Here is a 25332-nt window from a genome sequence, read left to right on the forward strand (position 1 = left end):
AGCCTCTACCCATCCACTCACACACAAACTCACACACACATACACACACTCACACAAACTTTTTTCAATGACATTTATTCATTTCCATTCAAATGATATAAAGAAAGTAACCCACTCACATGTATACACTCATGAAAGCTAAATGAAGATAAAACAACACTTAATAACCGCTGATCAAAACTTACGCGGCCTGGAGATTCTGCATAAACTTAAATAAGTATAAAACATAACTATTCCTATGTATAAAATATGAATATTATATTTCCATCAGAAGCAAAGTACATTATCACGCCATTTATGCTCGCACTTTGCAACGTAAAGTAAAAACAAAAACGAAGAGAGTTTGAAATATAGGAGAATAAAAACATTGGATTATCCTTACATTGACTTTTCGCTGAACAGGACATTTGCACATCCGCATGTTAACGGTAGCTAATTAGTGTAACGTTCAAATTATGTAGGCCCTACTATACAGTCAAACAATGATGCTGATACTAAATGGGACAAAAGAAATGCTTAAAGTGTTATTAAACTGAATAAATTATACTAACACGAAGAAAGCATTTGTTACAATGTTGTATTTATTTTTTATAAGTATATATGTGCACATATATGTTTTACTGTAATTGTTTGAAAATACATGAAATGAAATGAATTGAAAGCAGTATTAGTTGCAACCACAGAAGAAAATTGGAAGAGGTGATGGCCTCAAAACTCTCACAAATTTTCTTTTTTTTTGTGAACAGACAGACATACACACACAGACACACACAGACACAGACACACACTCTGAAAAACATTAGTACAAGGATATTACAAAACTGCAATAATATCGTGCAAAACTAATGTCATATCATCGATTTCATATATATATATATATATATATATATATATATATATATATATATAATTATAAGAAGAAAGAGTCTCAAGTACGCCATGGATCCAACGAGAAGTTTTTTATTACAATAAAAAAAATTGTAATAAAAATCTTCTCGTTGGATCCATGGCGTACTTGAGACTCTTTCTTCTTACAATTACAACATTCGAAGTCCAACACGTAGAAAGTTCCAAGATGAACATTTATATATATATATATATATATATATATATATAACAACTCACATTATCATAACAAAAGGTACCGATTAAAGCTCAGCATATTCCACACCGCTTGTTACAAGTTGAATTGCAAAGAGATGCTGCATTGATCCATCACCACGCCAATTCAACTGAACAAGCACGTGAGAGAAAGAAAGAAAGAAACAGAGACAGAGCGAGAAAGGAGACAGAGACGAAATAGATAAAGGAGATAAGGGGGAAGGGGTAGAGATGTAGAGCTGTACTGTGTTTCAATTATGTGAAAATGTATAATTCTTTGAAGTCAAATTACTTGGATGAGCGTCAAGAACATCGGCACATAGATATCCATTTCTTTTTCCAAAATCTCACTCAAGATTACAATGGTCGTTAAATGCATAACGTGTGACCTTCATTACATATTCTTGAGAAATCGTGTGATGCTTGCGGCTAGGTATATGTACCGTCGTCTCCCGTGTAATGTGCTACATCCTGTCATACTTTCATCTTCTGTCTTTCCCACGCATAATTCTATCTCTGTGGTATGGTACTATAGCATTACAATGATTTATTTTAATTTTGATTTTATTTTATTGTTCTACATTTCAACACAAATGTAATGATACAATCTGTAGAGTATAAGACAAGACATAGCGTCATAATCAAGAGAAAAACAAATTTACAAAGATGAATATGAGGAAAAGGAAGGAGAGGGACGAGGAGGGAAAGAGAGCAAAAAGATAGAAAGAATCAAAGCAAGAAAAACAAGCAAACAACGAGAATGCATTAGAACAAACCAAGTTGATGTTGGAATGCATTCTATTTCTCATCCATTTTAGGGAAATACGTCTTACATCAGTATTTACGATATGCAGAGTGATCAATATCTACTGCAACTGCTTTTCTACGAAAGCTGACATATAAACAATGATTTATTCGAATCATTGACATGATAACGATACAAGAAACGCACGCATGCACACAGAAACCTGTAAAATACTTAGCATAATCAATCAATTGATCAATCAATAGTTATAAAATGATTGAGAGTGACATTACTAACGCTACCAACATTGGAGGTTAACCATTATGTTTTATCATGACAAAGTTCATAGCATTGACGTGAATGTATTCAACGACTACTTAGTGCGTTATACCAATATCTATACTCTCATATATTTTCAATCAGTTTTCTTTCAATTTGTTTAATGATTTAGGTTACACGCAAAATGGAAACGTTTCAATAAACTCACCTGTTAGGAATGAGGGAAAGCAATTTTTTTTTTTTTTTTTTTTTGCACCACGTTTCCGGTGCCACCGGTCTATATGCTAAACTGAGGAGGGTATATAGACTAATAGACAGAGCATTTACAATGTATTTTCGTGGCACTTTTTTGTCACAAATATACTTTTTCCAACGCGCTCTCTCTCTCTCTCTCTCTCTCTCTCCCGTTACGAGTATTTGCCAAATAGAGACACGTCTATAAAATGCTTACTTTAAAGATCTGGTTCCGAAAAGTTGGTTGTATATCATGTCAAATTCTCAAAGATGATGCATAGTTGAAGAAGTTGAAAGAGTCATGCATTGACCAACTCCTTCCTTTGTAGGAGATAAACTTAAAGCGAATGATTATTAGCCATAAGGTTTTCCGTCTCATGAATCAAAGAAATAAAAATATGATTTTTTTTTGGGGGGGGGGGGGCGGGTCAGAATGGCAGGTCTCCAAAAAAAAAAAGTTAAAGGGACCCAAACCCAAAATGCATTGTGGATTGAGTGGTGAAAGCAGCAACATTAGAAGAACACATCAGTGAAAGCTTGAGGAAAATCGAACAATCGATGCAAAAGTTATGAAATTTTAAAATATACGTCATAACCTCTTTTAGTCTCCTCATCCAGCGGTTCCAACACCAAACCTTTAAAAATTCATAATTTTTGCATCGATTGTCCGATTTTCCTCAAACTTTCACTGATGTGTTCTACTAATGTTGCTGCATGCTTCTCTTAATCCTGATTGCTCTTTGGGTTTGTGTTCCCTTTAAGAGAATTCAGCATAAAATAGAGGAAAGTGGGAGAGAAGTAAACGAATTATACAGACAAATATCTAGACGGAAAGAGATTCACAAGTCCGTTGCTATCAAATTTCCCTTCACCAGACTCTTTCCCAAAGCCGCTATTTATATTGGGTCTATGTATTGCAAGCATTCCCACTGATGCAGCATGAACCATTTAGACAGTCCTCACACAGATAGCACAAATGAGGGGGACCTCTTCTCACACGGTTCCCCACTGAGTTCCCTCCTCCCTGTCCGTAGTGTCGCTCTTCCATTCTATCAAGTATATATAGAAAAACAAAGAGCCACTTTAGCTATGTTTATAAAGACATATAATTCATGTGTATACTTTGAGATGCGTTTGAATATACGTATCTTGTATATACATACTTATATCTATCTACGTATGTTTATTTCATGCCTCTACATGCACTAATATGTGTTTTGGGGCAACACGTTCATAAAATTTCTTTTTCTTTTTTCAGTGTCCAAAAAAAAGAAAAAGAAAGAAAGAAACGTACTGACGATGAAATCAGTTAATATTTGTAGATGATGAAATAACCCGTGATAGTTACATAAAAAAAAACTTGCAGGTATCATAAAGTGCTCTAAATACCAAATATTTCTAAGAAGTGTAAAGGAAGAAGACACAAATTACACAATTAAAAAAAACCATTAAGATACTTGTAAAGCATAATGATAAATGTGTGAAAATATGCAGGTATTATAACTGACTATCTAAGTCACTTAAAGTGTAACATATTCAATATTGAATTGAGGCATAATTATTTTAATGATTTTCCATGACAGATGTTTATGAACAAAACATATTACACAGAGAATGTTCGAAAACTATCATTCAGATGCATAAAACATCAAGGTGATGTAAGAACACAATGACATCTAACGTGAGAACACAATGTTTAAACACGAAAGTACAGTGTAATTCTCCGTGTGCTGGACATTAATTTTTTGCAGACATGAAAAGGAAAAGTTCAGTCGTTGTTGTTTTAGTTATACTCTCTGTCTCACCTTTCCAGCGCTTCGATGGTAATGCGCCGAAACTCTTTCTCCGTCATACTCATGACATAGAAAAGTTCACAGAATTTGCAGCCTTGCGACCCAATTTTGTAAACCTGTCAGCAAATAATTTATATCACATAAGATTGTACTTAATTTTCTGCTCATTGTGGATAAATATTTCAGCAGTGATTTGTTTTAATTAGTTTTATGAATGGACACATCTATATAATTCTAAAACTTTTTTTTTGCAGCTACCAGACATTTCTAACTTTCTAATAAAACTGTAGAGGACCAGGTCTTAAAGTTGAAACAGGAATATTTGGGCCCCGCGCCCAAAGTGAGAGAGCAGCATGAACATGTATAATCGTGTTATAAAATTACAGCTCAATTGATGTATCAATAAATATGCGTAAAATGAACCATCCCTAGACTATCTTAGAAATAAAACAGCAACTTTATTTGAACTTTGTTATTTGAACTGAAGTAACTTATAAACTATTAATATCTTACTTCGGTGTTGCCTTGTTATTTACAGCCTCAATTCAATTTGATAAAACGTTTAAAACAGCGATTTGCAAGCCGCATGGTTATACATTCAGCGTGATAAACATGATAGAGCAGTGACGAATCCAGGGGGTGCATCCCCTCTAATTTATCTTAGAATAAAAGAAATAAAAGAAAAAATGAAAGGGGTCGCGTGCGCGTAATGGCAACACAAAATTGGGCTGAAGTCTGGGTTTTTTTATGCATGCCAACCGATGAAACCCAGAATTGACACCAGATATACCTTTTTCCTTTTGCGCCCCCCCCCCCCCCTTACGGAATTCCTGGATCCGCCACTGAAAAGATTTGAATCCCAATGAAATTAGAAAGTATTTTCATCATCATATCATTAACTCAATATACACGCGGCGACCCTCGAAGATTACATACGTTATAATATTTGATAATCCAAAGAATTATATTCGTTATAATATTTGATAATCCAAAGAATTACATAGGATTGAAATACTTCATGGAAATGGAATTGAAGAAACAAAGCAAAACAAAACAAAAAACAAAACAAAACAAAACAATTTGTGTGTTTGATTATTATGAACAATTGATTTCAAATATTGACTCTTTTGGCCGAAATGTTATCGTTATGGGTGATGTCAATTGCGATATTATGAAAGATCCTATAAGCAATGAAACTAAGCATCTTAATCAAATAAACATTATCTATTCTTTAACTCAGATTAATACAAGAGAGCATACAAGATGTTCCGATGCTTCAGTTAGTTTAATCGATCATATGACGACAAACTCTTGCGATATGGTCAAGTCCCATGGTGTTATACGTTCAGGGATAAGACAGTGATCACTCAATTTGTTATTTGATTTAGAATTATAATGTTAGTATCAAAGCCCCTGAGATAGTATCTTACAGAAAAATGAAAAATTTTGATGAAAATACATTTCTTGATCAATTACGATTGCAACCATGGCATAATGTGTACGATAAAGACAACATGGAGGGAGCCGTTAAAGAATGGGAAGAATTATTAATGAAAGTTATAAATAATCACACGCCTATTCGGCATAAACGTGTAAAGAACAGATTCTGTCCATGGATGTCTCCAGAGATCATTGAATTAATCAAAGATCGGGACAAACAGAAAAATAAAGCACACAAAGAAAAGATTGAATTGTTAAAGACGCAAGAGGAGTCCACGAAAATCGAGCTGAAAAGAAAACATGAGGAACTTAGGAATAAATATAGGAAATTACGTAATCATGTTACACTTAGAATACGGAGATGTAAACGATCTTATTTTTCAGATAAATTAGCTTCCGCAAAGACATCTGGTGAAATGTGGAATGTGTTAAAATCTGTTCTCCCACATCGTTCCCCAAACAATTCTCAACATGATAAATCTAATAGTGAGAGATTAGAAGCCAATGTTTTTAACCAATATTTTGCACTGTGGGTCAGAACTAGCATCGAATATTCCATCTGTTTCCCCTTTGTCTCATGCCTCGTATCACGTTGACTCCTCTAACTCTTCCATGCAAACTTTTCCAAAGTTCTCTTTTCAAACTGTTTCTGAAGATGAAGTTAGTGATCTCATCAGAAGCATGGAAAACAAGAAGTCTGTTGGTGTAGATGGCATTTCTATGCACTTGTTAAAAATTTCTGCTCCTGTCATTGTCCCTTGTCTTACTTACCTTTTTAATAAGTCACTCTCAGAAGGCGATTTTCCATTACGCTGGAAACAGGCAAAAGTTATTCCTTTGCATAAATCAGGCGATAAAACATTACCTTGTAATTATCGTCCAATTGCAATCTTATCTTCTGTCTCAAAAATCCTCGAGAAGATTGTAGGCAAGCAATTCTCAGAGTTTTTAAATTCTAGTAATATACTTTCGGAGAAACAGTCAGGGTTCAGGCAAAGGCACTCAACTGTGACAGCTCTGGCACGTGTTTCCGACGATTGGTTAAACGCGTCTGACAATGGTCAATACACAGGAGCAGTTCTAATTGACATGAAAAAGGCATTTGATACGGTTGACATCAGTATTCTATAAAAGAAACTTATGGGTGCTGGTGCGCAAGGAAATAGTTTTGCCTGGTTTGAAAGTTATTTAACCAATCGTCAAATATGTACTTATTTTCGTTCTGAAATGTCTGAGTTTGTTGATGTCAATTACGGCGTACCTCAAGGTTCAATCCTTGGACCATTACTGTTCACTCTTTATATAGACGATATAGTTCAGCAGGTACAACACTGCGACCTACAACGTAGACGATACCATTTTGTATTACTCTCACAAAGATGTTAATTGTATAGATTATTTTCTGAACGCAGATTTGGAACGCATACACGATTGGATGTGTTTGAACAAACTTAGCTTGAATGTCGATAAAACGGAGAGTATATTGATTGGTACCCGTTCAATGTTGACAAAACGCAAAAATTTAAATGTTTATATTAGTGGAAAACATATTCAATGCAAAGAAGCCGTGAAATACTTAGGGGTGATAATAGACCAAGAATTAAAATGGAATGATCATATTGAATATCTTTGTAAAAAAAAATCGGTAAATTGGTTAATTTCTTTGGTCGTCTTCGAGTTTATATTAATGAATGTAATTTGAAATTGATTTCTTTCTTTGTTTGATTACGCAGATATAGTGTATGATTCCTCCCACCTGAAATATACCGATCGATTGCAGAAATTACAAAACAGGGCTGGTAGAATAATACTTGGAATAAGTCCCTATAAACATATATCCAATCATGAATTACAACAAATTTTGAATGGGGAATCCCTAAAATCTCGCCGTATTAAACACACTATATTTTTGGTGTATAAAAGTTTAAATGATCTCAGTGCACCATATGCAAATTTCATTTCAATTTGTTTCACATCCATACAGTTTACGCTCCTCTGGAAATCTCTCCTTACCAAAGCCTCACACTGATTATTGTAAAAGAATGTTCTCATATCGTGGAGCTTATCTTAATGATTTACCACGTGACGTTAAATTTTTAACTTTTTACAATTTGTTTCTTAAAGAAATTGATCAATATATATCAAAATGGCTTAAATTGATATATATATATATATATATATATATATATATATATAAAGGTATCATGGATATTTTGGGCGGGGGGGGGGAAGAGTGAGTCATAATGATGGGATAACTGGGGTTGCAATTTATTTGATTCATCTGGTAGGTGTCAGAGGTATGTTTGCATTTTGTGCTTATCTTAATTTTGATTTTTTGGTTTGATTTAAGGCATATTGATTTTCTTCATTATTATGTACTAGTAATTCATGTCTTTATCATTTTGTGTATCGCAACATTGTTATTTCTAGGACCCCTCTGGAAAACAGCTGTGTTATGACAAACATAGCTGAGTAGGGCTATCCTTCCGTTTATTTTATACGAATAATTTATGAGTTGTGAGTGCAAAGGGCACGAATATCGCACGAGGCGCGAGATAAGCCACTGGTCTATTCAACAAGGCACGTAGCGCCGCGTTGAATAGATCAGTGCCGAATCTCGCGCCGAGTGCGGTATTACGTGCCCCAATGCACGACCAAAATCATAAATTATTCGTTTTATACAACACCTTGTCCACAATCACAGTACTAAATTAGTGACCGCCAACTCAGGAAGGCCCAAAAATAAATGTAACAATTAGGCCGAGAATTGCAAACCACCCTGTGTACTGCTTTCAAACACTCGTCATGATTCAACCACACAGTCACATGAATCACAAACTCCGCAGGGTCTATACCCATTCTACACTAACGTTAGATCGAGTTAGGCCTGACTGTTAAGTGTTATACCCCGTTCCCACTGCCGATCAGATCAACTCGATCAAGCGAGATCAATCCCGATCACCCATTTTTAGCAGAGCAATCCCGACCAAATGCTCGATCGTCCTTCAACACGATCCCTTCCCGACCGCTATTCGATCTTATACGATCCACACCCGACCATTCTCGACATCTCCAGAATTTCTTCTCGACAACCACACAGATCTCTACTCGATCATCCAAATCTACACACAATCAATACACGATCGCTACAAGGTCAATATTCGATTTCTACTAGACTTCTTAGACCAGCTCGACATGACTCGATCTGTGTAAGATCTTGCATCGAACGGGTCGGCAGGTTCGTACTGTGATCGAGTGAAAGAAGAATTGGTTACAGTTATTCGTTTGGTTATGAGACAACTCAGTATTTAAACCTGAATACGGCGTGGCCCAAAAGAGTGCTATAAAACCGACTATTAATTGCAAAAGCATGAATGAACGACAGAAATGATTATCTTTAGTATAGGTTTTCCCGGCCAATTTCGCATTTGATAAAATGTTCATACAATTTAGCGAAAATCCTCGTCACTGCACATTCTGTCATTAAGAATTGCAAGTTGTTCGTTCAATTTAGCATTCCGAGCAATGAGATTTGCACATGTGCCTTTCGAATTCGTAAAACGGGCATTCAAATTGGCACGTGCTCTTCAGTCATTCAAATTCGACAGCACTGGCGAAAGGGGTATTTCAGTCATTTAATTTCGCGTATGGGCAGTCAAATTCCTAACATGTTCATTCAAATTAACGTCATGTTATTTCCTTTTTGAAAAGGTGATAACATTTAAACGCGTGTTTCTATTTTTCATCCACGCACTGCTTAGCAGTGGAAGTATCGTATTTTTGACCATATAACTCGAGTTTGCTGTTCTGTAACGCCCCTTTTCTTTCATACATGACATTTTAGGCCTACATGTACCAATACCATAGTTTAACTTTATCTTCTTACAGTCATGACGGCACAAGTTAGATTCAGACGTATTTCTCAAGGGGACAGAAAAAGAATTATAGGAATATTTGATGATCATAACCTTGACTTCCTAGAACTTTTCCTCCCCTGGCAACCAGCAGCATGCACCTGGAACCACCACAATTTTTATATCATGTATTTACAATTTTCTGTTTGTATTTTATGTCAGCTTGTATTGTATATTGTATATTGAATTGCCGAATAAATGATAATAATAAAATAATAATAACACACGGAATAAAGCGCTCAACGGCGAGATAAGTTGATGTGGCCATGCACATGTTACACTATCTTCGGACTTGAAGAGTCACTAAGCACATTAAAGAAAAAAAAAATGTTGCCAAAATCTCTAAAATGAGTGCGAAAATATGAAATGTAATGACGCTAGGAAAACGATAACTATGTTAAACTAGAAATGTCGCTACGGCGACTGGTGTATGCCTCCGCCATAATGCATGGTTCTCCTAATACGTCTGTAGTACAATGTCTTGACAATGTGTGATGACACTTTCACACAATTGGCAAAATATTAAAATGACAGGTTTGCCACAAATGTGCTGAATGTTCACTTTCCTAGAACTAGGTTCAATTGGATGAATGACTGAAACGTCAGAGTGCAGGTATTTGGGGGAACTGATGATTTTTACTTGACTTTTGACCCTTTTATAAGTTTATGCATTGAGTAATTTTCAAGGTATTGAGAAAAAGTATAATTTCAGTATCAAATGGTAAAATAGTATTATCTAAACCTGGCCTTTTACCTTTGACCTCACAGTTCCAAAGAGAATCACTGTTAGGTAGGACATGCATAAATGTGTAAGTTTCATGATAATGCCTTGAGTTACTTTTGAGATATGGAGGAAGAAGTGCAATTTAGCACTTTCACTTGACCTTTGACCTTTTGACCTTTGACCTTTTGGCAAGAAACTTCCCACAGAATATATATTGGGTTATACATGCATACATCAAGTTAAAAAAAATCCTTCAGGCATTGCATAAATATAAGGAAAGTAGTGATATTTTGAGGAGTTGACCTTGACCTTCGACCCCTGACCTTTGACCCATGACCCCCAACTTCCGTAGATAATCACTGCCCATCGGTACATGCATATATACTAAGTTCCATGAAGATACCTTGAACCATTTGCGAGATATGGAGAAAAACATGAAATTTCAACCTTTTTTTCACAAAATAACCTGTGACCTTTGACCTTTGACCCCGTGACCCTAAAATCCAAACAAAGTATCATCCCCCCAGGATATACCCTCATACCAAGTTTGATGCAAAACCACCTCACGGTTCTTGAGATATCGATAAAAACAAAACGGGACGGACGTACAGACGTATAGGACCTACGGACGGACGTACGGACGGACGGACGACCCGAAAACATAATGCCTCCGGCCACTTCGTTGGCGGAGGCATAAAAAATAAAGAAAGAACCAAACCATAAATATGCGTGCTAAATTGACTGCAAAAGATGTTAAATTGATTGCCAAAAAATGAATTTGAATGAAAGAGAGCAGCATGTCCGTGATCACGTGACTATATCATTCTAAACTGAATGAATGAATAACGAAATGGTGCTTGTTTTACGAATTTCATTTGAAAACGTGTTAATCAGAATGAGGCTAAAGGTAATTTGAATGCTCCAAATGAATTTCAATGAAGAGATCATAGAATTGAACTACCGAACATGTCATCTATGCTATATTTTAGTAAATTGAATGCAGCAATTAGGAATTGGACTGGCAAAAGTGCGAAATTGGCCGGGAAAACCTACAGTTGATAGAAGAACACTTCCTATTTTGAAACCGCAACCATCAATTCTCATGCAGGCGTTTCGATTCTATAGTCATTTTCCCTGAAAAAAACGATGACAATGACTGATCACTACTGTTTGTGAGCCACTCAAAAAGGTACAAAAAATGCATTCAGTTGTATTCATTCATTTTATCCGTTTTCAGTAGCTATTTTGGACGCGTTCGTTATCAGTTTTTTACGGCTTCACTATCGCTCAGTCAAGTAGGATATCAGTGCCCAAAGTTACAGACTTAGTAAATCACAAATTTTCATGGAATCAAAGCGCCTGCACGAAGATTGACTATCATTGTTTCAAATAAAATTTTAGGTGTTCTTTCTATTGAATAATGTAACGATTTCATTCAGTCGCTCATATCTTTTTAGATAAGAGACAGTTTTGTAGCACTCTGTCTGCCGGGACACCATGTATAATATAATAGGTTCGTTCATATGCATTCAATATTTGCAGTGGATGTGAAGAATAGCAAATCTAAGTTTGATGTCTCATTAAAAAAAAAAAAATGTTGTCCCCACCGCCAAGCTTCGTAAGTGCATTACATATAGGCGGGCTGAAATTAATTTGGTCTAAAATGAAACATAGGCCTATATGCCCATAAACGCATTATATAGAGTTGAAAAAATTGACTGTTCTACAACCCTAGTGAGTCGTGTTATCTTTGTCATTATTGTTCTCATTATTAAAGAATGAAAAAGTGAATGAAAAATATTAATGTATTCATTGATAAAGTATAGGCCCAAGAGTGTGTAAAAGAAAAACATTTATCATATCAATTTTTAAATTCACGAAGTGTGCTGATATGTGGAACAGAGTACATTATTATGAAAATAAAACAATATAACATTTTACACTAGCAAAAAATGATGAAAATCTTGGATGTACATTTTTTTTTTGTCAGCTCATCCCAGCCTATCGATAGCAAGGTGGACTTCAAGCAATGTTCATACATCACAACTCTCGATAAAAAAAAGCAAAATTGTAACGTCTACGTAAATAAATGTAAAGTAAGTCACTGAGCATTTATGAATCTACTTTACAACTACTGTTTTAACACGTCAGCGTAAGAATAGATTTTATATCAACGTAACCAACTTCAACTTTGAAACAGACAAGCCAGCAAAAGAATTCAAAAAAACATTTCTCAATTTATAAGTAAAGTAAATAATCTAGAAAATTTCCTTTCACGTTACAGTCATATTACCAGAACACCTAATTTTTCTCAGTTTCAGTCGTGTTTCCTTTCTTTCTTCTGGTATTTTTGTCTGGAGAGTCTAATTCTGCCATGTCTGCTGTTTAGGTTTTATTGTCTTTTCTCTCTTCTTGGCCCTTTTCTTTTCTTCAGTGGGCCAGGAGTGACTGAAGATACTGACGACATTTAACTTTTGAACGTGACCAAGGACTGCATATATTTTTTATTAATACCTGAACAATAAATGAGTGCTAAGAAAGTACGTCTGCACCTGCTGCAACAACACCATTGTCAAAAGGTGCTCGGTATTTGATCGAGTGCCGGTCGAAGTATGATCGAGTTTAGTCGAGTATCAATCGATAGCAGTCCTGTATCGGTCGTGTAGCAATCGAGTTATTCATGAAACTGATAAATCCTGGATCGAGATGATCTGAAATCAATCATGTAGCGTTCGAGTATAACTCGAGATGATCGGGAACTGAGCTCGGGGAAAAATCCGTCCCGACCACACTAGATTTCTATACGACCGATTCCCGATCAGCTCGATCTCTTCTCGATCACTACCCGAGCTGTTGGTGTTCGGGCTTCCTACTCGAATATTTTGGACATGTCCAAAATTATCGTGAAGGAAGCAGGAGCGATGCCGATCAAGGTAGATCGACCCAGAATACCAATGCCGAGCGAGCCCGACCAGGCCAAAAAAGCTTGATCGGGATTGATCGAGTTGATCTGATCGGCAGTGGGAACGCACCATATATAGGCCGATCTGAGATGTCGGTAGATCTAGTCTAGACTTTGTCTATTTCCGAAAATGATTTTGTATAAAACACAGAAAAATAATCAAATTACGGTTTCTCAACTTGAAATGAAGTCTTGATTTTGGGATCACTGTGGTCCACGTAGATCAGAGTCAAAAGTAAAAACACAGCAGTAGGTAAGGCCGCAATACATGCAACTAGCTAGGTAAAGTAGCTGCGCGTACACGTTAACGTTGCAGTACTACTCCGTCGCGCCTGGTCTGTGAGACTTACCGGCAGCGCAGCGCAGCCGGCCAGCAGGTAGTTTGCTGGCGCTTTGCTAGTGTGAGCCACAGAACTGTGTGAGCGGCCATGCATTAGTAGCCCCCCGTGAAGCCGTGCTATAGTACCTTCGAGCCGTGCAATAGGCCCATGCCAGGGGCCTATTGTATGGCTGTCACTCTCAATGAGTTTGATAGGTATTTTCTATTGAATGTCATGTGACATGTTCTTGGCCAATCACAATTCGACATCATTCTGAGGTGTTGTATAATATGTACTATTTTGTTTATGCAATGATTATTGACATTATGTAATGTGACTTTTTAACGGAAAATAAATTCAAATCAATTCAAATCAAAAACTCTGTGAAACTCTCAGGAACAAAGTGTTAACGTGAACCACTAAAAATGCATGCATACTTTGTCGTCCGTCTCAGCCCTAAAGTTGAAAGACACTCTTGTGTGACGGCTGGTCCACTCGTTTCCGCAATCGATGCAACTGGCCTTCCCTTTTCCCTTCACTTTGACCTTGGCGTTCTTCTTGGAGATATTTGACATTGTCAAATTTTGACTATCTTCCCATTCCTCGATCTCCTCGTATACGATATACACGTAGTCCATCCTGCAGGCGAGAAAATGATATAATATTATCTCCCTTTATTTTCTTACCGGTGAATCTAGTCCCAATTCGAGCTCTTCTTCTTGGATACGCGAGGCAAAAAATGAGGAGTATCAAAACATAATCTCAAATTTGTCTTATGGTGATAATTAGTTTTAGCGAATTCGTGTAAAGCAACTCTGAGCACCTGCTTCCGAGGAAACATATTGCTTTTGTATTGTTCTGTGAGATGGTCGATGATGTTTCACCTCAAAAATAAAAAGACTTTGAGCCGAAAACGTGCGTTTATAACTTCATGTCATTGACTTAGTTACAACGACGATATCAGATTGTGATCTGGATAAAGATCGATAGTGCTGTCTTATCTCCCTTCCTTAGAAAATAAAGATAGTTCAAACCAATGGAAAATCCAATTGTATTTTCAATTCTTTTTTCTTTTCTTCATTATCTCTCTCTCTCTCTTCTTCTTCTTTTTCTTCTTCTTTTTTCTTTTTTTTGTGTGTTTATGGGTATCCCAACTATGTTACAAGTTTTACTGCCAAACATTGCAATAGATGATCCTCTGAGTTCTTTGCGCCGTTGAAAGCTCCACCGGTGTGCGCTTTAAACCAATGCTCATTAACAAAGTCAACTGATACCATGGGGTTGAATAGGCGTCATTCTCTTCAGGCTATTGATCAAGTGCAGTTATCAATACAGTTCACATGATAGTTTAAATTTTCCAATTGATATGAAACAATCTTATACAATATTTTCAATCGTGTTTTTTTTTTTTTGCCTTCAAACAACTCAAAACAGTCTGATCTCATGCGTGCACAGTTCCACTTCTTCATATAAATCCCAAGCATTGCTGTTTTTGTTTTATTTTGTTTTTGGTTGCTTTGGCTGTTATTGCGCTTTCTTTTCAAACTATCCACGATCAAACTGCTGATATTCGCTGGAATACGGATGTTTTGCCTAGTTATGATAGATCTTGTGGGCTAGATTTATTCATTGCTGCTGAGCATCGCGACCAGTGCTGGCTGACGTTTCTTTAGATGACAGGCCAGTGGAGATAGTATCCAACTTCACGGACTGCTGGGTTGCTCAGGTTCCTTCTCAAGGTCTAATCCGTAATATGTCAGGGTAACATATGACTTCGGACCCACTTTCTCCTTGCAGATTCCTAGTCTTCACTCTTAAACTGATGATGGGATTTGAACCCTTTCTCCAATCTCCAACTCCGGAAGGGCACTGCCTATTTGTCATGCTGCTTTTTGGCGAGTTGCTTCCGGTGTATATTTTCTGGTACTCCCTCTACCACTTGTGGCTTAAGCAGTGCTTCAGGCGTTTGTAGGAGAGTAATCATTCGTCGTGCCATCAACTTCTGTGCTGGACTATCTCAGTGCTGTCAGGTGTGTTCCTCCAATCTAGGATGTGTCGGAAGACATCCTCTCCTTGCCTTGCAGTTGTCTTCCCGATCATCCTTGCGATCTTTACTGCATACTCCGCCTTTCCATTGCTTTGTGCATGCAGTGGTGACGAAGTCAGATGCTGACACTCCCAGTTGTATACAAATTTGCTACTGAGTTGCGCTACTGCGCAACTCAGTAGCAAACATTCTGCGACTGACGCAAACCTTGCGTTAACATTGCGCTACTGACGCAATGTTACTAGTCACATTGTCCAGTTCTCAGTAGGCCTAGTCACTGTAATGGTCGACTGTGATGACAGATAATCATCACTCTTCAGTGAGAACAGGTTCTTTGAGACAATAGTTCATGTTGCGTTACCTTTTCTCTCACTGTTTGACTGCATCGTAGGCCAGAACAAGACATCTCTTGCTCTGCAAACACATGCTTCCGTTCCCAGATGGCTGCTGTGGATCCTGCTCAACATCAGCTAGGGGCCTCATTGCTCTGAGTACAATAGCCTCCATTGCCTTATACAGAATTTCGCTCTGCACAGTTATTTCATTTTTTTTTTCATGTTCAGCCTACAACAGGCACTTCGACTCTGATCTCCGGCGAAGTGTTCATGACAATGTGTGTCAAGGTCTAGAGAACTGCATCTCTTTGTGTTTCCTAGTGTAATTGGAGTAATGTGGCATCACTGATCCTCACATACTGACTCTGGTTGATTTGTTCCAGCTCATAATAGATCTGGGGTTTTTTTTCCTTCCAGTGTCATGCAGGTAGGCTCTGCTGAGCCAATATGCAAGCAGCATATCCTTCCCTGGGCAGCACTTCAGCTGGTCAATGTCGTATTTCTGTAGCCGAAGCAACATTCTCTTCAGCCGCGTCAGGGCATTGTGAAGGGCTCTCTTGAATACCGGGACCATCGGCTTGTAGTCAGTACTTACTGTCACCTTCCTCCCCTGTATGAACAGATCGAACTTTTCTGCGCTGTAAACTAAGGCCAGGCATTCTTTTTTAATTTGAGCATAGTTTTGTTCGGTCTTTTCGAGGGTTCTTGAGAAGAAATAGACTAGTTGTCCATTCTGAAGTTGTGTGGCTCCAAGCCCTTTCTCTGATGCATCACGTTGGATCGTCACATCTTTCTTCACGTTGTAGTACTTCAGTATAGGAGCCTTTATCAGTGGACCTGTAACTCATCGAGAGCTTTTCATGGTCATCTCTCCATTCGAAACGGACATCTGCGTATGTCTAGTCTCGGCAGAGATCTGGACAAGTACGTGACACTTCCAAGGAGTCGTTGTACAGTACTCTTTTCTTGTCTATGGGAGGTGGCATCTCCGCGACTGCCTCCACCTTATCTTGCTCTAGCTTGAGGCCATCACTCGTCAAGAGATGTCCCGTGTACGGCGTTTTGCTGAAGCGCAGCCGCAGATTCTTCTTAGCCAGCAGCTTCAGGTTGACCTTCCGTGCTCTATCCAGGAAGTTCTGGAGATTTCTGTCACGGTCAATCAGGGCTTCCTCCTGTGTAGCTCCACTGCCTAACACCAAGAAGTCATCTACTACAACTTCTACGCAAGTCAGTATTTTAATGATCTCAAGTTGGCGGCGCTGAAACTCTTCCGGCGCTGTCGATATGTCAAAAAGCATGTGTTGCCATCGGTAACTCGACCGAAGGGTGCAGTTCACCGCTTACCTACCGAAAGCCATCCTTGGCATCCAGGACCTTCGCTCTTTTTACATGTCTTCCAATAAGCTGGATATCTTTCGCGGTCTCCCTGAACCGCTGAATCTGCATCAATCTTTCTGCATGCTGACAGACTCTTTCCAGGATTGTTTTTGTCCTTGTTTTGCTTCTGCTTTGCCGAGGACGTACGCTTCCCTTCAGCTTCATCATTTCTGGATTTCGTTTGCACAAGGTGAATGCTTTCTTCAACTTGTACAACTTTCTAGGTGCTCATCTCAATCACTTCTGGAGTTGCTATAGCTTTCTTGAGGGTATGTGTTGTGTCTTGCTTGAAGGACATGGTCGGTTGTCTCAAACGCACAATGTACTGTCCAATACATTCATTCCGCTGTTGGTTTGCATTATGGAACATATTTCTGTCATAAAACACATTTCTTGATGGTGCAAAATGATAACTCAGTTTTTCGAGAATTCTCTCAAGTGTCCTTTTCTCTTCATCACTCATTGGCAAGAAGGTATATCTAGACTGTCCTTGCACTCCTGTCCTATCATCACTGCTCGAAGAGTGGCTACTTGCACCGTCTCTGGCTTCTTATTTAACTCTGTGGCAATAAGGTAATCGTCCCGTGATTCCTTAAATACCCTTTCAGATTGTTTCAAAATTCCCCTTGCAGTGCAGCACATCGGCTGCAGCGCAGAAATTTGACGAGACGCCATTCTAAATTGGTAGGACTATACGGACACTCGTGCAAATTCAAAAATCGTACTTACAAGTTTAGGGTGCAAGTTCCAGCGCTATGCAATGGTTTTACTAGTCAAACTCTGGTTCAGGGTAGCAGCAAGTGTTTTTCCTGAGGATTTATATCACTCCAGCACTAAACGGCACTACGGTACCTCTGATACGATGTTTCGCTTTGATATGAAGAGACTACGAGACGAGAATGTGCGTTTATAACTGCATGTTATTGAGGTAGGCACAACGACAGTACCAGATTCTGATCGGGATAACAATCGATAGTAGTGTCTGTCACACATGGCATCCGATGGAATCGTCCTGCTCCCCCGGGCCTGCTCCCAAATCAAATTGAGCTTAAATCAAAGGAATGGTATAGTATTGGTTGAGATGAGGTTAGGGCTTTTAACTTTTTGCCTGGATACCAAGAAACCACTTATGAAATAATACAGAGCATACCACTTTAAGAGGAATTCAAAGCTTATTAGATGACAATCGGTTTTAAAATGGCTGAGATATCCAAAAGCAACGCCATCTTAATAAAGGTGGGTATCAACTTTTATTAGGATTGCGCTGTTTTGGATATTTCTGCCATTTCAGAACCAATTTCCATCACATTAACGTTGAATCCCTCTTGGAATTACATGTTCTTTCATATTTCATAAGGGGTCTCTCATTATCTCAACAAAAATGTTAGAAACCTGAAGTGAGGTATCAACTAAAACTATACGATCCCTTTAACTAAACAATGTGAATGGAGATAGATACCGAGCATATTCGCGATGCAAAATGGAAGGTGCTACTGCTCGCATGTCGGCATTGCTTGGCAGCAGAGCTTGTGTGACTACGTGCATGATATGACAACATCAATGGAGCAAGTATAGCGGAAGTTCAGCAACATTTATTGTCAGCCCTGCTGCAAAAACAAGTCACACCACGGGTTAACTCACAGTTAAGCATGCACCAATTGCATAGTATTATAGGAGCGTACGTCGGTAAAAGGGACCTATATACACCGCCGATATATGATGAAAACAAAATATTACTTTTCCAATTGAAAGAGATTTTGGTAAATCATCTAAGAAAAAAAAAATCGGATTGATATTCTTTCGCCCTATATACGCAGTATAAATATTTTGTTCAACACCGGCATTAAAAGTGTAATCGAGTTGAGTAAATCCTCTTATCATGTCACATACAATATATGGGGAGGGGGTGTTTGTATTTCTTGTTGTGAAAACAAGATGTAAGAAGACGCATGTATCATCAAATTACCTCTTTTGCAGTATTTTGATAATTCTATTGCTCTTCAGACTTTGTCAACCCTAGAAATACCACGAATACTATACATTGTAATTCACATTGATGGAATTGCACAAAAAGAGAGGATAGAGTGGAATCAAAAGAGAGTTTAGAAGCTTTACATATCACATACGAAGACAATTTTAAAGTGCATCAGAACAACAACAACAACAACAAATCACAAACAACACAGAGGTAATCACCGTACGTCCCCATTGATCAGCTTACCTTGAATGCAGATTTAACAATCTTGTCAGCTGGGAGTGATGCAGTTTTATGCTGGCTTGTCAGACATTTGCAAAATCTTGGAGGTTTGTTTATTGAGAACAGACGAGTATAGATTGCTGAGAACGTATTGTCTGCGTTTGTTGTGAGCATGCTATGAATGAGCTTGACAACGTAGCTGGGTCTCATCGCCACGTAGGCGCAAGTGACTGCGCAATTCCGGAGTAGTGTGAATTGTGAAGTCAGCGATTTTTAAAGGCCCTGTCTCATCTTTCCGGGCAAGCCTTACGTGTGATTTGCGGGGAGCAATTTTTGCTACCCGGAGATCCCCGCAGATGGCCCGCACATGACAGTACATAGTACGTATCTCCCCTGTAGTCCCCCGGAGGTGCGCACGCAAATCCTTTTTACCCGCAGCCATGTTTAGGCCCTGTCACACCTTTCCGGCGAGCTACGCGGACTTGTTGCGTATGGGGATTTTCCAGCACGCAGGACATTTATTTTTTTTTTTTTAAGGATTTTAAGGATTTTGGCGAGTTTCGCGTGCGTCCTACATGCTGAACCCGTGCCACGTACGTTCTACATACGTGCATTCCGTGTGACCTGCGTGTCAGGCGCATGGGTGGCAAGTGAGGGCAACGGCTGGCAACTTGGTGAAGGAATCCCTCTGAAGGAATTTGATATGGCAGAACTCCCACAGAATGCCATTATCTTGGCCGCAGCCGACTGTCAACTAACCAGCAGAAAGGCAGTAACTGACCATCAGCATGCACACAGAACTGACCAGCTACACGGATATTGGCAGTTTCGACACCGTTCCTTGCCAGTAAAACACCCGTATTATGCTTGTAGTATGCCCGCAGATGACACGCGCTTCCGGCGCATAGGCATAGATCCAGGGGCAACTTACGTACTTCAAGCGGGTCAACTGCTTGTGACTTGTGGCGGCTACGGGCTTCCTACGGGGGTTTTGCGTGGACCTCTGCTGGCAATCCCCGCGAGTCACCCGGAAAAAGTTTTGAGCATGCTCAAAAATTGGCTGCGGGTAAATTGCACGTGCTTGAGCAACTACGAGTGGCTATACAGCCTCTTCAGCTACTACTGATGGTCAGAGGGTGGATGAACCGACTCGTCGATCTAAGCCCTATTATCCATATTTTGATATGTGTTATGATTTTTTTTTTGTCGCAACACGAATACCAGCATATACAGGAAATTCAATATACATTCAAAGGATTGTTTACAGGTTTATTCACTCACTTTGAGTTATATATGGATATTGTGGATGACTGCAATATTGTTGAATTTTGAATTAAAGTCATCAAGCATTTTTAAGATACTTTGTGGGATAGTTCACAAACAAGATTTTAGCCAGTTTCGCCAGTGGATTGGATTATCAGCAGTCAAGAATTGGGGATCCCTTTGATATCAAGTGGACATTCACTGGGCCAAATGATTACGATTATTTGGAACTCATTAAACGAGTCAGTCATTTCTAAACTGCATAACTTTTCAGTTAACCCCATGTAGATGGATAATTCTTGCGCAACCTTATCTCATGTCTCTTACAAAGTGGCCAGTGTTCACTAAAGCATTAAAACACATTTTCAGACGATTTTTGGGAGTCATGATGTGATAATTGGGACTTCTAGCTTTACCCATGTATAGTTTGTCAAAATTTTATCAAAAAACATTTGGGGGCTACGCCAAAAAAAAAAAAAAAAAAATCATTTCTGTTGTGTTGTTGTTGGGGCTTTTTTTTTAGGGGGCACCCTGAGCTTCACATATCGGTGCCATATTTCATAAAAGCTCTGAAAAGGGGAATAAAGAAGGTGCATATTAAAAAAAGGAATTAACTTTGAAGAGCTATCATTTCATTTAATTGTCAGCTATGGAGAGCGCAATGTCAGTTGTGAGTTTGGAAGAACTCTTCTTCTTTCATTGAAATCTATTATGTTGACAAATGTCATGCATGACTGACTACATGAACTTTAAAGACAGCAATGAAAAATTGCATTTTTTCACAGTTTGAGTGTTACACGAAGGGCCAAATAATTAGGATCATTTAAAACTCGGCTAAATCACTTCATCATCTTGTAATTTGCTTTGAAAAACAGCTGGGATTGTGATAGATTCTTTGAAATTATGCACATCAGGTATAATCAGGTATGGTCTAAAGTTTGCTGTGACAATGTATATGTCCCTTCACTGTGTCGGATTTATCAATGATGACTTTTTATAGTCAATTGCCATTGAGTTGCTCGCCATTACTCCAGTGGCTTGTCACATAATACTCGACTCAAAATGCTGTTTAGTCCTGTTCACTCGTACCTTGAAATGTTTGTGTCAAGTTAAGTCATTTAGTTGAAATATTCAGTAAAGTAAAAAAAAAAAGCGTCGCAAGCCTTAGTCAATAAATCCCAATCCAAATGATATTTTGCCCTTCAGCGCCAATAAGGTGTAAATATCCCTGAATTTTAACTCAAACTAGATTCTTATATCAACAGAAACGACCAAATCTTCAAGCTTTCAGTACATTGTTAGACAACATAGACCCCTATACGTTTTCTTTTTGTTTCTGTGCCGTCCTTATTTGGAACTGTCTACCATCGTAACAACACCACTGCTGCTTTCTATCAAGAGGCTTCCCTTCCCATTTTTAGAAGGATGAAGCCTCACATAGGCGACATAATGCTATAAGTTGAACAACATCTTTTACTTGCTTATGCATCATGGTTTTATTGTATATTTTGGTATCATAACACAAACTGTCACTGCACCAACTCATATCTCATTGTAGTTGTGCAGGTACAGGTTTTTATAGGGAACATTTCGTCAAGTGACGTCAACATGAATGTCAGCATAATATTTTGGAATCATCAATGGACATCTGGAGGCGTCTCTACGGCTTTATTCCTGCACTTAGAGTTACTCTCCTGGTGTATGGAATTGTAGATGACTACAATTTCAGGATTCTGAAGTACAATTATGGTCAGGTGAAGGTTTCTTTTATCGACACCGTTAAAAAATTCAGAAAACATTTCATGCTACATACTGCCCACATTTTAAAAAACGTATATTACGTAAAAAGAAGTTTGCGCAAGAATTCACTATCCATTTTGGCTAACATGAGAAGTTCTCCAGCTGAGAAGTTGCGTATGGTGATATGACGAGTTTATGATAAATAATGATGGATATGATTTTGTGCGCTCTATGTTCTATATGATATAGTATTATGTACAAAATGAAATTGCATGCAACAGTTATCATAATATGTTTTATTGGGGAAGTTTTAAAAGGATTACCCGCTGGTGATCTGCCTTAATTGATAATGAATTATCAGGGTTCTGTTTTTGTGCTGGGCATGACGTGGTTTACGACACTATAATTCAGGAAGAGAAATACGATAATTCAGAATCAAACACCTATCCAATCAATCAATCAATCAATCAATCAATCAATCAAACGCTAATTGATGGTTCAATCAATCGCTCAGTTACACATCTACACACAGAGAGACACACAACCACCCCTACACGAGCTACCAGGAGCACTGCTACAATCACAAGACATCAACATCAGCAGATGTTACTATCAAAACAGCTTCAGTGGCCAAAATGTAATCGAAAAGGCAATACATGATCACTCACGCATAACCTCATGAATGCACAAGCTATGTTATTCAGTGCACAAACTCATGAGTTTCATGTCTATTATTTATCATAAACTCATTAGACAAGTCAGTCATTTCTAAACTGCACAACTTTTCAGTTAACCTAATGTAGATGGCTAATTCTTGCGCAAACTTATTTCATGTCTTTCACAAAAGTGGTCAGTGTTTACTCAAGCTTTAAAACACTTCCAGACTACTAGTATTAAAACTTGTTGTTTGTGTTTGTTTTGTTGTTGTTCTTATTGTTGTTGTTGTTGGTGGTGGTGGTGGTTGTGGTGGTGGTGGTGGTCGGTGGTATTTTTTTTTTTGGGGGGGGGGGGAGGCGTGGAGGGCACTCTGTACTTCATATACCTGTGCCATGTTTCACAAAAGCTTTGAAAAAAAGGACAAAAATACAGTGTGTTTCAAAAAAAAGGTAATCCAACAATGGAGGGCTATTATTTCATATTTATTGCTAATTGCATATCGAATCAAATATGCGATATTTTCCTCTAACATTTGGACTGTAACTATAATACAAAGGAAAGCAGAGTTTTGAAAATCATTCACTGTTGTCACCTTATCCCCATACGCAAATCAAAAATGCTTTAATGGCATGAGTAAAAATGGTAACTGAAACTATTTCACAGTTGTTTATTTGATTTTCTGGTCTGCCAGATAAATTATCAGCAGGAAAGTTATCATGCAAGTCAGTTACCGTGATTTTCTTGCATGACAAAATCTACAAGCAATGATGTGTAAATTTACATTTTCTATGTTTGTTATATTATGAATATGGAATTTAAATGAAACTAACCAATCAACACCCAAATAAAGTTGTTACCTTTAGACTTTTTTGCATTATGACTCAATCTCTGATGTTCATCGTAACAGACATATTCTTGTCATGTTGTCATGGTACATTGACACTGGGTGGACACAGTGGGTTCGTTACCTAAATTCCAATGATCTACATTGCACATGTAAAATCCCACATTAAATACACAAACAAACGACTAAAGGGAAATGACCTACTCTAATTACATTACTGTAACAACGACGACTTGTAAGCTATGAACCCAGAGCACGGTAATTTTGAATGACTCGACGTTTTAGCACAATTCTGATATAGGCCTACCACATTCACAATGGGTATGGAAACGGAAGTTTTAAGGATAATCAGGCAGGAAAAAGGACTAAAAGAAAAGGCCCTATAACATTAAGAGAAGGAAAAAAAACAATTTTATATATGTTTGAGATTTGAGTCACGGAAATTTTAAACAGTTTTACACTTACCTTTACCTCGAAATTTCCTTAGAGACACTTGTGCGGTGTAACATAGGAAGGCTGGACCAGCCACTCAACTTACGCATATTGCTTATGGCGCCTACGGATAGTAGTGTGGGTATCGCGAAACAGCGAAGCGTTAACGGGGATTCCCCACTGTGGGCAATTTAAACAATGTATTGTTTTGGTAAGCAGGTTTACGTCATTCAAATTCATGAAATTCTTTTACGTCAGCCATTTATTATAATGTACTGAGGCGACGAAGGCATGGCAACTGAAAGCTGGATTCTTCACAGCCTCCTCACAGCATAATAATTTATGTATATATGTATTATGCAAGAGATCGATCCTGACCAAAATCATATTGCATTACTTTCTTAATATTTTATCATATGAGTATATTCAATTGTATAAAGAACAACAGTTAGGACGATCCAGCTTTATACATCCGTACATTGTAACACTTCTGTCGATAGATCAGGAGTACGTTGTATGTAATCTGTACACTGCTGTGATGCCAGACGCCCCACCACCTTACCACTTATATGCCCCAGGTGATTTCACACTACCATTATTGTTACCAGCATTATTGTTACCAGCAATCCGAAGGTAGACATAATTCATAAGTTGTTCTTATTACTATATCTTGTTGTTAATAACCGAATGAATTATATGCTGACCTAAAAAGCATTAAATCGGCAACATATTACACTAATTAGCATATAATTATCTCATTGTGTTTGAAATTATGGTAATGTATCAATATTTTATACTTCGGAAGTGTTATACAGGAATTGAATCTTTTTTGTATGCTACACAACACATGTGTGTTGATGAGATGATGTTGGATTCCATTTCCGTGTTGAAGTATTAGATTGATTTGTGCAAAGGTAATATTTCAGAA

General features: G+C 38.0%; 1 protein-coding gene across 2 annotated transcripts; it reads right to left on the reverse strand.

The window, feature by feature from the left end:
* Window positions 1-3022: 3022 nt before the first annotated feature.
* On the reverse strand, window positions 3023-24513 carry LOC139709315 (uncharacterized). 2 transcript variants are annotated; one of them, XM_071621267.1, is made up of 4 exons: window positions 24438-24513; window positions 13950-14151; window positions 4165-4268; window positions 3023-3408 (listed from the first exon to the last, which is right to left on the reverse strand). In XM_071621267.1, exons 2-4 carry the CDS (start codon window positions 14148-14150, stop codon window positions 3267-3269), a joined length of 447 nt encoding a protein of 148 aa, XP_071477368.1. In that variant the 5' UTR covers window position 14151; window positions 24438-24513; the 3' UTR covers window positions 3023-3266. The 2 variants fall into 2 exon arrangements, with proteins under 2 accessions (XP_071477368.1, XP_071477369.1); XM_071621268.1 differs by lacking the exon at window positions 24438-24513 and adding an exon at window positions 19493-19631.
* Between the last annotated feature and the right edge of the window lie 819 nt (window positions 24514-25332).

The sequence above is a fragment of the Diadema antillarum genome, unplaced genomic scaffold (genome assembly GCF_040938485.1).
Source record: "Diadema antillarum isolate AM-2024a unplaced genomic scaffold, OU_Dant_1.0 seq00001426_RagTag, whole genome shotgun sequence".
In the NCBI taxonomy this organism is placed as follows: Eukaryota; Metazoa; Echinodermata; class Echinoidea; order Diadematoida; family Diadematidae; genus Diadema; species Diadema antillarum.

Excerpts from the sequence above, each read along its gene's own strand:
- LOC139709315 (XM_071621267.1), bottom strand. The coding sequence starts at position 14,150 with ATGGACTACGTGTATATCGTATACGAGGAGATCGAGGAATGGGAAGAT. Across the intron at positions 4,269-13,949 it reads GGGCTGAGACGGACGACAAA|GTTTACAAAATTGGGTCGCA; the intron begins GTATGCATGCAT and ends ATTTGCTGACAG. Across the intron at positions 3,409-4,164 it reads ACCATCGAAGCGCTGGAAAG|AATGGAAGAGCGACACTACG; the intron begins GTGAGACAGAGA and ends TATACTTGATAG.